General features: G+C 42.8%; 1 protein-coding gene across 2 annotated transcripts in view; it reads left to right on the forward strand.

Annotated features, from left to right (window-relative positions):
• Positions 1–14,209, forward strand: part of LOC118104401 (plexin-A1-like) — a 184,011-nt gene that overhangs the window by 73,454 nt on the left and 96,348 nt on the right. For both annotated transcript variants that reach the window (XM_047338779.1, XM_035151254.2), the window contains exon 4: positions 10,761–10,901. In XM_047338779.1, coding sequence (XP_047194735.1) covers positions 10,761–10,901 — 141 coding nt within the window. The remainder of the gene's footprint in view (positions 1–10,760; positions 10,902–14,209) is intronic.

Consider the following 14,209-nt stretch of genomic DNA (forward strand, 5'->3'; position numbering starts at 1 on the left):
GTCATTTCAGGAATGTGCCTCCTCCTCTCTTCTACAGAAACCAGGAGACACACACACACACACACACACACACACACACACACACACACACACACACACACACACACACACACACACACACACACACACACACACACACACACACACACACAGCTATCCCTAAACCCTCACACGCAATACCTTTCCCTTAGCCTGCACTTTTGACCTCCCTCTACAATGTTTAACAGACACTGAAAAACAGGTCTGTCATGTGGGTAAAACTAGTTTTAAGATGACAAATCCCAGCATCATTATTTGAATGATTTAAATGCTGGGACGATTAGTTGATCAATGTGTTTATATTTTAATAACTTAACTTAAATATCCAGCCCCAAAAAGTTACATATTTCCATTCCACTGCTCCACTGGAAAAATAAGGGATAGCGTATTTGTTTGTGCGTCTTATGGTGCCTTGGTTTGTCTTACTGGAATATTAAACTCACAGGACCACGTTCTGAATAGTGTACCATGCAAGCAGACTGCCACTCACTGATTAAACACACACACACACACACACACACACACACACACACACACACACACACACACACACAGGCAATCACACAAGCCCAACTGCTGCTGTAAATCGCTCTAAACCACGCTATAAAAACTCATTTTAAACACCATCTGCATTCCACATTCTTTATAACCGCCAGACGCTGTGTGTGTGTGTGTGCCGCACACGCATGTGTGTTCTGTCTTTACTCCCCTCCCCCCAAAATCTCCTCATTCAAGCCACTAAAGCTTCCCATTGTTACAGGTAACCTCATTTTTTATTTTTCTGTGTAACCAGCTGATGATGTTGCTGGTTTCTGCTCTTGTTTACATCAACTTCTCTTTTTCTGCGCTTCCTCAGTTGTGTTTTTCTGTCATGGATGTTTGTGGTGTGAGCAAGAGCTGACTCAGGTTTTTAGTTTGTTATTCTGTTTTGGAAAACAGGACAGGAAGATTCAGTTTGACGACTGGGCGAGGACTTGAAGAAAAAGGAAGATAAAGGGGAGACGGAAAGTGTCGGAACAAAAATAAAGGGGGGGGATTGGAGGGGTGGGGGTGTGAAATTAAGTGAACTGTGGGGTAGATGGAGAAATGAAAGAGGTGGAGGCGAGGCAGGCATTTGTGGCCAGGACTGGTTTGGCACACATTTCACTGAGGTGTGGTTTTGGCCTGTCTCCCATTAGCCTCTTGTGTTACATCCATTACAAACATCTGCACACACATGGCACACACACAAGCACACACTCTTACATGATGGCACAGTCAAAACACACCCACATCTTAACCACCATAGAATTCCTCCGCCATAATTCTGTTCCTTCCCATGAAAGATGGAAATCACTCATCTCTTCCTCCCATCGCTCCTTTTCTTTCTCTCTCTCCCTAAAAGATGCTATTAGAGGCACCAGTGGCCATGTAATCACTGTGGCTCTCCCACAGGAAGACTCACACGCGTGCACACACATATACACACCTACCGTGGTAATTACAGCAGAAGATGAGATGCTAGTCGCTGTAATCCCAGTGAAGGGCTGATCTAGTCAGTAGATGGCAGGTCAAGCGGCACTGCATAGTGTCACATCAGGAGAAGGAGTGTGTGTGTGTGTGTATTTGTGTGTTTGTTCTATTCATAATTTTTTTTTCAAGCTATTAATTGATGCCTTTTCAGTGTGACTGATTTAAATTAACTCCATGCACACAATCGCACACTCGCTTGTATTCAATGCACGCAAGCATTCTGCTACACATGCAAATTGATAGACTGTCTCACACACTTTGTATGCAGACACACTTCATACAAACCCAACCTCCCCACAACACACACACACACACACACACACACACACACACACACACACACACGCTCAATACAAACACTCTACTCCCCAGCCGATCTCTTCCTGTGTTTGTATGTGCTCCACTTCTCTGTTCAAAGCCACATACACACGCTGTATACGATAGCATCTGTCCCCCCTCATTGCATCCAGCACTCTTCACAGTCTTTGTTTAGTTTGCCACCTTCCTGTGTCTGATAAGACTTGCAGCTTGTTAGCAGAGCTCTCACTTTTTCTCTGTGACTTGGTTGGTTAGCAGTGGTTCACAGATGCCAGTGCCACTGCGGGAATCATGTCTCATATGCATGCACCCATAACTGCATGTATATTAAATGTAATCTTTAAATGTGCGCACATTGTCTTTAACATAAATATCCTCTCAGCAGTCTTTGATTTAAATGTGTAATATTGTTTCGGTTGAGATCTCCCATAAGGGATTTGAGTTGCGTCTCAATGTAGGAGGAGGTCTTTTCTCATTTGAATGGCGACACTAAAAAGGCATTCAATTGGAAAGCTCTATCTTCGAGTCTCATCTTATTGTGTATGATAATGTTGTGGTGCAATTTCTTCCCCCGTTTGCAAGACAGCTGATAAAATCAGTCATAGTAAAGCACCTCTCCAGACGCAGTGCACACGCAGCCTTGTGTGTGCGAGTGTGTAACTCCATGCATATGATTGAGTTACTGTGATTTAGTGATGGTCGGAAGATGAAATGCCTCTGCTGCGCTGTGTCTAGCGACTCGCAACACACACTTATCTGACAACCGCTAGCTAAAGGCATTTAATTTGGAGGTAGAGAGGAGGGAGGGAGGAAAGGTAGAGAGGAAGGAAAACAGAGGTGAATTTGTGAGGGATGAGCGAGAGAACTGGAGAGAAACTAATAGAGGAGAAGGCTGAGGATGGAAGAGACTGAGATAGAGGGATAGAGCTATGACGAGGTCTTTTAATTTCAACAGGCATGCGGATTAAAAGGCCTTACCAGTGATGAATAGGTTTAATTTGCGGCTCACTTTCTTCCACCATGTTTACATTTTATTCTACTCAAGCACAGGAACTGAGAGAATTCAATCACATGTGGTTCTGGCTTTGTTCCTTCTCTCTCTTCTTTGTTTTTTCTTGCCTCCTGTTCCTCCATAGCCTGTTACATATTTGTACGGCAATAGCTCTCTCTCTCTCTCTCTCTCTCTCTCTCTCTCTCTCTCTCTCTCTCTCTCTCTCTCTCTCTCTCTCTCTCTCTCTCTCTCTCTCTCTCTCTCTCTGTGTCTCTCAGAGTATCTGACCTTTTGTAAGCTCTGCTGGTGAAAGGCCACAGGCTCACACATGAATAACCATGGTGTAGACATGCGGGTGAATACCAGAGCCAGACAATAAGAGATGGCATAGCAAGTAACCTGATATGACAGAATACGCTGGATTACACGGCAGCATTGATGAGTGCCTAATGTAAGCTTCAGGATGTTTGACAAACCTTTCAGGTGCAGCTTCAAAAAGCTGCGGTATCACTTGTGTTGTAAGATGAATAGACTGCTCAGGAAATCACATCCTGCTCCGGCCAAAAACAAATACTCGCCTCATAACAGATTTATTTGGAAAGCTAACTAAGTTGTAGCAGATAAAGACAAGCAGCTAATCTCGTGCTTAAGAAAATAAAAAACAAATGACCTTTTCTTATAACAAAAGTATTTGAATGATGATAAACGAGAGATGGACTCAAAACCAGAGGGTGTGTCCATTAGCGTCGTGTGTGTGTGTGTGTGTGTGTGTGTGTGTGTGTGTGTGTGTGTGTGTGAGTGTGTGTGTGTGAGTGAGAGCTGCCGGTAGTTAACTAAATGAAGAGGAAACTTTGTCATTCCTCTGCTTTCTTTTCATTTTCTCCATCTAGGTAATTTAGCCCATTGAGTACTTGAATATTACATTTTGTCCGAAAGCGACTTCCAATTAGTGCATTCAACATCTATGAGGGGCCATTCAGAGTTCAGCATCTTGCCCAAGGACACTTCGGCATGGGCTAGGATATTTACACACACACAAAAAAAAACATGATATCAAGAAGAAAGCTGGGTTCCTTCTGTATACAGTCGAATTTCGTACAGCAGTGAAGCTTTTTACAATATTGTAAAATAGAAGTTAATTTTCGATAAGTCAGTTAACATCAGCTCTCCTTCCCAGACCTTAAAATAACCCACTCCAGACACACACTGTGTTTTGATAGCAGCTGCACTGACATTCCAGCGTGTGTATGTGTGTGAATGTGTTTGAGTCACGCCTCCTCCATCATTGTCACCATAGCTCTTTGTCTGTCTTGTTGCTGCTGAAGGAAAAGCCTCTCGCTCTCTGACTGTCTGACCCACATATGGTAAAGGTTTACTCTGAGCACTTCTATGTGGCGGCTGTGTGCGCTGTGCATGTGGACGTGTGAGGAGTTGGTAGTGGTCGGGGAATTTCCCCCATAGATGTATCAGGGCGATCACTCACTCATGTGTGATGCCTCCATCTGCTCCCAGCTTCTAACCAAAACACACACACACACACACACACACACACACACACACACACACACACACACACACACACACACACACACACACACACACACACACACACACACACACACACCACCTTCAAGCTATATGTTAAAAAAGGCTTATTTTGCCAGATGAAACAACTTATTCCATCAAAACATTTTTCATATATCAAGGGGATGCTCTTTTCTTACAAATAATGTATGGCAGCAATGTTACAATAAACAGTGTACATCTGTTCACTGTGCTACCGCTGCAAAAACTACGCAGCGGCCCTAAAAACACACATAGACACATTAGGGCTGTGCGATACGACAATATATATATCATGTGAAGATAGAGAAACGGAGATTGTTCCTCAAATCACACTCTTTATGGCTATATTTTTTCATCATATTGATGACAGTCTGTGTTCTTCCACAATTCAGAGGCAGGCGGGAAATAAACATAAATGCAACACAAACAAATGTGACACATAGGAGATGTGGCAATTTAGAGCAGGAGAATGACTCCACAAAGCCCAGGAGCTTGTACATAAAACGGGGGCTACACCTGAAGCATTGACGTGGTTTAGGTATGAAAGTTTAACACAGACCAGAAAGCCATGCTTTTCAAAGTCCCTCCAGAAAAATCACAAACCACTAACCTTTTCAAGAAGTACAATCAAGTGTTCAAAACAAAAAACAGACTCGGACGTTGCAAGAGGCTTTTGCCTGCAGCACATCACACAGCAGTGTTTCAACTTACATCTGCAAGACATGGCCCCAATTTATACTGTCGAGAAAAGGTATCAGCAACAAATAACAAGTAACAATATGTATTGTTATCTGACATCAGAATATTCAGTTTTGGTCGTATTGCACAGCTCTAACACACACTCAGGAAGGGGGAAACATGTGTTTGTTTCTTTTTTCTTTGAATGTTTCTAGTGGAAACTTGCTGCTGGAGAAAAATTGATGGATTTGTTTTGTGCCTGGCTGTGCTCAAGTTCTGCCAAGCTCACAGGGAGATAGGAGCTGAAGGATTCCAGCTCTTTATCTTGAACGGCCCTGATGCAGATAGAAAACACAGTTTAAAGAGGGACGGGCAGGATATGGGAGACGTTTACATGAAGCTGTCATTGGGGAGTCTCCACCGAGCCCAATGTAATGTGTTTGTGACTCTTGTGCGGGAAAGGGACAGAATTAAATTTGTGGATAAATTGGTATTAAGTCATTCAGTTAATGTTTTATTTACTTTTCCTTCAATAAGGCTAAATAACAGCAGATTTTCTCATCATTTTCAGAACTTGTGATCCATTTTGTTTGAAGAGCTGAGGATCAGGGTTTATTTATTCTTGTCCTTCGCAACAACAGTTGAAAAAAAGAATCTAACCACATTATCCATTTAGTAGCTTTTCAGGACATGACAGCAGAAAAATGAAAATAGAGTGAGGAATCATGTAATAGGGCTTCTCCTCTGGTTGGTGCCTCCTGGACAAAAAGCAGATCACTGACCAAAAAAAAGGTGATATTAACATTATCAAGATGTTGCATCACTCAATATCTTCGAGCTACTTCAATCAAAACAGAAGTATTGTCATCTGTTGTTTACTCCTCCCGACAGTCCATTGACAACAGGAGTACTTTTATCTCCTCTGTTCATCTGGCTGCTTTCTCTCATTTCCTTTTGTTCTTGAGTGGGTCACACAGAATCCCCCTCTTCAGCAGGACCCCCTTCACACACGCACACACACACACACACTTGGGGTGGGGGGGCCTCCACATCAAAGTCAGGAATGTGGGTCCTGTTTTGTTGTTATGAATGGATAGGCCTACTTATGTCAAGTTCACCCCTCAATAAAGGTAGGGAGTGTGTGTTTCTACATGCTATAAGTGAGCCTATAGTTACATGAGCTGTGTGCTCATGCTGGTGTGTTGTGGCTCTCAGACAGACCTGTGAGGACACCTGGACCATTCTGTTCCGTTCGATTCCACGTTAGTGTTTGAGGTTCCTACCTCTGTTTGTTCCCTTCCCTTTTCTATTCCCCCGGCATAATGCGGAGGATATTGTGACCATTATGTAGATCTGTGCGTCTGTCTGCCTGTAATCATTTCATTTGTGGAGTAGAACTCTAAAACCCTTTGGAATTTTTTTGTACAACTTAACAATCTTGTTAATCAGGTTGTGAAGTGGTGCCTTTTGATATTTGGGTGCTTTAGCGAATGACGCGTATTTGTCTACTCTTCCATCGCTGTCAAGGTCCCTAAATCCTTCATCACGCCCTTGTTTCCTTAACTTCTCAGTGTCCTCCTTGTTTGCTCCCCCTCTTCTCCTCTCACAGTGCATCTTAGCTAAAGCAGACACATAATTGATGATCTCTCTGTGTCTGCCTCTCAGTTTCTCACCTTTATGCACACAAGCTTTATAAATTGTCACTTGCGGCTCTGACAGGCATCATTTTCTGTGACGTGCCACTGTTTTATCGCCCAACACTCTCACCCTCACACTGCCAGCCCTCGCTATCACTTGCTGTAGCTATCCTGTGTGTGTATCAGAGATTACCAGGCCTGCCTGGCACAGATAAAACCTGGCATGTGGGGCTTTTGGGTGGATCGGCAGGTTGAGGGAGGTGTTAACGCTCAGAGAAGAGATTAAAAAATGAATGTTGGATGTTGTCGGAGGAGGGAAGGTAGTTGGGAATGTTGTGTGGTGGTGGTGCAGTGTTGTTAGTTGTTCCCATACAGGGATTATTCAAGGTTACTGAAAATGAAGAAGATTGTTGTTGGAAATTCAGGGATGGTAAGAAAATCCCAGGGGAGGTTGAGAAAAGTGTTTGAGTCGCTGCATTTACACCTGAAAGTATTCTGCAACTTATTTTACCAATTTACTGCTTTCAATTTTAGATTTCAGTGGGATTCAACTTCAAACCTTCAAACCTTCAATTTTTTCCTCCAGTTTTCCTGAGCTAAAAAGTAACTTTAACATTTCGGGACAGAATAACAATTTTAGGTCATGAAAACACACTGAGTAGTTGCTTTGTAAAGTTTGTTGTAGGATTTTTAGAGGCGACGCAAGAAATACAGAGACCAGTTTTTTTCCCTGCTGCTCTTCATCTGCTGTTCTTTCCCTGTGGCTTTCACTCCTCATTATTATCCACTCTTACACTCTCTGCTTCTTTTTCCTTTCTCTCTCATTATATATCTGTGTCCTTACTGAAGACAGTGGCTCTAATGTGTTTAGGATCTGTTAATGTTACATAATACATGTTGACCATCATCACTCTGTGCATCCATCCATCAAGCACTTTGCTGAAAGTTGAATTATACAAAGGAGACAGAAGCACCATCACTGATTATTGCATTGATTTCACACACACATGTAGATATTTGTGCAACTATACTCACATAAACATAAACCTGTAAATGTATATACATAAATGTGTGAAAAATACAGATTGCTGCATTTTACAGCACGGAAGATGTTTGTAGAATGTGATAACTCACACATATGTGCAGGCACGCACACAAACACACACACTAGGTTGTGCACACATATTTTTGCAAATCAAGCTCCTCTTACAGAAGCTGTAACAGCCCCCAACCCCCATTCCAATGCGCAGACACTCAGTTTGATTCAATTAGACAAACTTTGCGTATGTATTTCATCCATCCATCCATTCATCAGTTCAGCTGATATATTCCTTTGCCCTTTGTTCACCCTCTGGTTTCCATATTCCCCGTCCAGTCCTGGCTGCAGCATCTGTGGAATGAATCGATTTGAGACGATTTATTACCTGTCGTTTTCACACGTCACCTACACTCTCTCTCTCTTGCCCACTCTTTTCTTTTCTCTCTTTCTCACCTCTGTCACTCTCCCCACTCATGTTTTTTCTCAAATGTTAGCACTGCATAGGAACTGCGTTCTAAGACTGAGGGTGAAAGTTTGAGTGAAACATTTAGAAATGAGTGAAGAGATGTTGTTAGATTTAGTGGTTGTGCTTCTGAAGTGATATTGGAATCAGTCATAGACGATGTGAGAGAGTTGTTTGTACGTTTGGGATTAAGCAGACTGGAAGATGCACAGGCACACAAACAAATGGATACAAATAGAAGATAAGAATACAGACGGAAGGGCTTTTATTCTCTGTTGTGTGTATAACCCGTGTCTAGGTTGGAACTGGTCATTAGCCAGTGAACTGGACTGGGGTAGCTGGTCCAGAGATAGATGTGACATCCAACAAAAAAGCTCTTTTTTGTTGTTTATTTTTTTATAGGTTAAGAGAGAAAATGATGCCAGGAACCCACAGAAAAAATATATTCTTTCACCTCTGTGTGTGTCAGATAGCATTGTGTCTTATTCCATTTGTCTGTACTTAAAAGCTGTAATGCTGTGTGTGTGTGTGTGTGAGAGTAGTGTTGTCTGGATGTGAGCCATCCATGAATGAAATGTATCCTTTGTTTACAGACCCATTATCCAGATAATAACATCCATATTTCCTCTCATCTTCAGTGCTTCATCACAACCTTATGAGCTCTCTCTCTCTCTCTCTCTCTCTCTCTCTCTCTCTCTCTCTCTCTCTCTCTCTCTCTCTCTCTCTCTCTCACTGTGGAACACACGCACACACACACTGGCAGTGAGAGATAATGGAATTGTTGCCCCTGGTTTATTTTGGTGAGATCGTAAATAAATTCTTTCATCCCAAAGTGTGTGTGCTCAGCATCCACCCATGTGTTTTTCTTTCTGTGTTTGTGCGTGTGTGTGCATGTACATATCTATCAAAGCATGTATTAGTGTACACATAACTCTCTCTGTGTGTGTGTGTGTGTGTGTGTGTGTGTGTGTGTGTGTGTGTGTGTGTGTGTGTGTGTGTGTGTGTGTGTGTGTGTGTGTGTGTGTGTGTGTGTGTGTGTGTGTGTGTGTGTGTGTGTGCATATCTATCAAAGCATGTATTAGTGTACACATAACTGTGTGTGTGTTTTCATCACATCATTTCTCATCTATATGGGTGCGATCCTGTTTGTGTGCGTATATTTTACTTTGTGTGTCTGTGTGCATATGTGTTCAGTATCATTTCCCAGCTACTCATTGCCTGCTGTCCCCTCCTTGTCACTGTGGGCTGATAGCAGCAGTCGACAAAGACCAGTAATGGAGAACTGATACCCCAACCCCCCCCTTTCACCCCCTGCCGTCGCTCTGTGCTTTTCATTTGCTGCCGAGATGAATTTGGCTCACAGCCATCCCAGCCAGAACAATCTTACATCTGAACCATTGCTTACCATATCTGGGCAAATTGTTCGCCAACGCTCACAAAGACATTTTTGAGCGTTTGCACGCCTGCTCGCTCTCGCTACCAGATTACTGTTGTATTCATCTTCATTCTATCAGGTGAAGTTTTTTCCTTAAAAACTGAAGGAAAGTGTCTCCCTCTGATTCTTTCTGGGCATTATACAGGACGTCAATATTTTCATACACATTGCTTTTGTATTTATTTCAGTTGTTAAGTTGTTTTCATTAATTCCTCCAAGGTGCTGAATAGAGCCGTCTTTTGTACAGGTGCAATAACACAAATAATCCAGTCAATAATGTTCCTTTTTATGCACCTACCACTGTAATCATGTTCCCATTAATAATGATACTGAATTCAATACTGCTATTAACACAGCCGTTCAATTAAGGTGTTCACTTGGTCCTGTAGAACACATGCTTACAACCCTTTTCAGAATTGTTTTTTATAATTCCAGCCGCCTACCACTATAATAATAACCACCTGTTAGAGCTGAAGTCAGTGCAGCCTATTTCCTGCCGGGACAACATGTACATGGAGACTGCAGTGTGTTTAAACTTTGATTTTCCTGGAAAAAATGCAATCTGGGATACTTTTTTGTTTGGATATTGCAAGAGGGATCTGAGATGGAAGAAAACAAAAATCAATATATCAGTGTTTCATTGTCTCTTACATATACTTGCTGAAAATAGTGGAAATGAACGCATGGTGCTAGATGTATTACAAAAGTAACTGCCTTATTTTCATCTTTGTTTAACACTATATCATGACTGTCATAAAGGAAGGAGTTATTATTCAGAGCTCAAACACTTCAAAGTAAAAGCCCTCCTTGCTTTGTCTTCCAGTTTTATGCATTTCTTTTCGAAATACTCTGAAAGCCTTTACTGTGAAGCAGTTGCTGGAAAGTTTTTATCACAATAATAATTCAAATACAGTGTCGCTCTTCTACTGTACATTGTTTGCTGTCTACAAACAATCTGCAAGGTTAGATAATGGCTGATTAAGAGTTGTTGGTGGGGAATAATGTTTCTATATGTATTCAACACTTTAAACTGAACTTATAAACAGGTTTTTTTAAACATGTTTTCCTGTGTTTCCCTGTAGATTCTGGTTAATTCTGTGAGTCCCAACCGTCCAGCAGTGCTGTATGAGAAGGTGACTGTAAGTGAGGGAGGAAGCCCCTTACTGAGAGACATGCTGTTCAGCCCGGACCTGCAGCACATCTACACTCTGACTGACAGACAGGTGAGTTCGCTGATGGAGATTCTCAGGAAGATGAACAAATGATTAAACACATTCACTCTCAAGCTCTGATGCAGGCACCAAATGGCAGCATGCAATCAAATACATCTGGCAAACACATACCCACAGTGTGTGTGCTGTAATGATTGGTATATGTTCTCTGTGTCGCCATCATTAGCCTCCATATCCAGCAGCATTCCTTAATGCACCACAGGTGACTGCACAGGGCTAACAATGCCTCGTTAACACACACGGCTCCAGTTACATATTCTATCTGGGTGTACCCGCAAGTCAAGGCATACACACACACACACACACACACACACACACACACACACACACACACACACACACACACACACACACACAAGCCAGTGTGCTGTATTGCGTGGTTGCAACAGTCATTTCCTCCACAGCAGTCTAGTACCAACTCTCCAGAGCAGACCTCACCCCAATTAGACGTTAGTCGCTGCATTTCTTCACCCACCTACCCACTGAACAATCACAACACAACTCATCAGCTCTGAATGTAATTACACAGGGAGTATTATAAGTCACACATGGTGTTTGAGTGTGTGTTGTTGTACTGTACTTCTTTCTGTGTGAGGACCACATGGACATTAAGACCTTTGAGGGTTAATCTGTGGTTTTAGGGTTCAGGTTAGGATAAGGTTTAGGTTAATGTTTGGATAATGGTAGGAGTTACGCAATTAGTTGTGATGGTTAAGGTTAGGTTAAGGGACTAGGGAATGCCAATGAGTGTCCTCACAAAGTACGTCTGTGTGTGCGTGTGTGTGTGCGCCTGTGGTCATTACCAGCCCCACCGCTGGCGAGAGCTGTGTCTACTTTGATGGTGAGACAAGGAGAGGGGTAGGGGAGGGGATGGGGGAGAACGTGTCGCATCTCTGTTGCTCCCCAGGCCCAGCTGCTCCTCTCGTTTTTTCTGTCTCATTAGTGTGGTGAGTGAAGGAAGCAGAGATGGAGGGAGGGGAGAAAAGGGAAAGTAGGGCTGTACATGATGTGAATATGTCTGTATTTAATATATCTAAAATGGGCTTTGGGAAAAGCCTGTCTGATTAAAACCGGTGAGATACAGTGTGTGTGTCTGTTTAGGGAAAGGTATCTGAGGCCAGATTCTGTAGCCTGTTAAAAAGAAAAAAAGCCTGTCCATAAAATTATTCTTTTTTTTGCTAAAGGCCAGTGGTTAATGACTGAAGCTGCAGTAATTAAAGCTAATCTTTCATATCCAAATAAAATACTGTCTACTGTCGTACTTACAATTATAGCAGGGTAGTGTTTAAAATGTTTCAAAACAGGTGTCAATATGCCTGAATATCACACCATCCAACAAAAACACGCTTGAGTTCTCAGTCCAGTCCTGTTTATGTTTCCGAAAAAGAATTTGAAATTGTTCAATGTCAGTTTTTCATACCTAATTTGTTACTTAAGACGTACTGGGGTACGATACCCAGGACTACCTATTGCTGAAGAGATGTTCTGGGCTGCATGGGAAAAAACTGTGTTGTAAAAGTGTGTTTCTCTCCATCTCAGTTGAGTGGATTCATGTCTACTTACACAGTCCATGATCAGATACAGAAAAGATACGATTTGTAATGATTCAGCTCTGAGTTGAAGTGTGACTGATAGAAATCAATTATTTCTCATTATAAAATTTCAAATGATGTCCTCGACCAAACTACTGAATAATAAAAAATGTTTTTGCCTATTAGGTCAGAAGGGAAATTGACAGGAGTTGAGCTTCTACAGAATTAGTATTAGCTGCTAATGCAAGCATTTCTTGCCTTGTGTTTGATTAGAAACAAGGTATGAGATGCAGCCTGCACAGATTTACAATTGTACTTCGTTCAGTTTGCTTTTAGTGTTGGGACGATGTGGATCATTCAAATCAGGGTTTGCGATTTGGAAAAACACAGAGACGCACACCAAAGGTTCGGGGAGATAGCTTAATCATTGTTAGGGTTTGTTAGCAACACAAAGATGAATAACGGACATTTGTTGTTGAACTTTGATGATGAGATCTTTAAATAGGTTTCATATAATATGTGGTGAAACAGCTGGTGTTAGTGTTTGTGTAGCGTGTCTTTGTGTCTTTGTGGCTTGGTGGCCTGCTCCACTTTATCTTGGCAGTAAGAGCAGTTAAGGGCATGAGGGACACACAAACACACACATGCGCACAGTTTCACTTCTACACACAAGTGCAAGACAGGAACATCAGTCAGGCTCACACACTTTATGTACCAACACACCAACACACACACACACGCACGCAGCCATACCACAAATTTACACCCAAGGACGGCCTGTCTCCATCCACCTCACATCATGCCCTTTTCTACAGAACTCCCCTCATATGCTTGTCACGCACACACGCACACACACACACACACACACACACACACACACACACACACACACACACACACACACACACACACACACACACACACACACACACCTTCATCTCTGTTTGATCCCCATTAATGGTTAGCAGGATTGGGTTAAGCAGAATGGGGGGCTGCGGTTGCAAGACCTCATAGCTAAACCCCCTTTCCAGCACTAATGAATAGAGGGGGCCATTCCCTTCTCTCGCTCCCCGTCCTACCCTCATCTTTATCCTCTGCCCTCCTTCTATATTGCTGCGCCCCCCCATCCCTGCTTCTATAAATCCGGGCATCGGCTGCCACACACGCACATACACACTCCCATGTTTTCATCTAAGCCCAAATTGAGTCCTCCCCTCTCAACTGCCTTCTACTGATCCCATTCCCATGTTTTAATTATCTCCCTATCGCTGCTGCACCCCCCACTCTCTCTCTCTTTTCTCATACACACTCTCACGCTCTTTGTCAACAGCTGAGGTTGAAAATTGTGGAATTGAGAGAGGGATGGATAGATGGAAGGAGGGAAGACTGAGGTATTGATGGATGATGGTAGGTGGCTGGTTTCCAGTTAAATGAGGATGGTACAGTACCACACACATTGACTCGCAGGATGAGACCATGCCTGTATGTATCATGAGTAAATACGAAAAAAAAGCATGATTTCATTCCTCATGCAAGCTTACTTACTAGTGTGTGTGTGTGCGTGTGGGGCTAGTTGCCTGCGGGGGTTCCTCTGACAAGCCAAGCACATTAAGGTGTCACTGGACATATCCACTGATGCGTTGCCCATGACAAGTCCTCCCTTCTACCCCTACACACACACACACACATGCACACACGTGAAGGCCCAGGCTGTGAGTCAGAGTTAGGGGCGAGGCCCAGTGATTTATGACTCGCGCTGTTCCAGCT

The sequence above is a fragment of the Hippoglossus stenolepis genome, chromosome 3 (genome assembly GCF_022539355.2).
Source record: "Hippoglossus stenolepis isolate QCI-W04-F060 chromosome 3, HSTE1.2, whole genome shotgun sequence".
NCBI lineage: Eukaryota > Metazoa > Chordata > Actinopteri > Pleuronectiformes > Pleuronectidae > Hippoglossus > Hippoglossus stenolepis.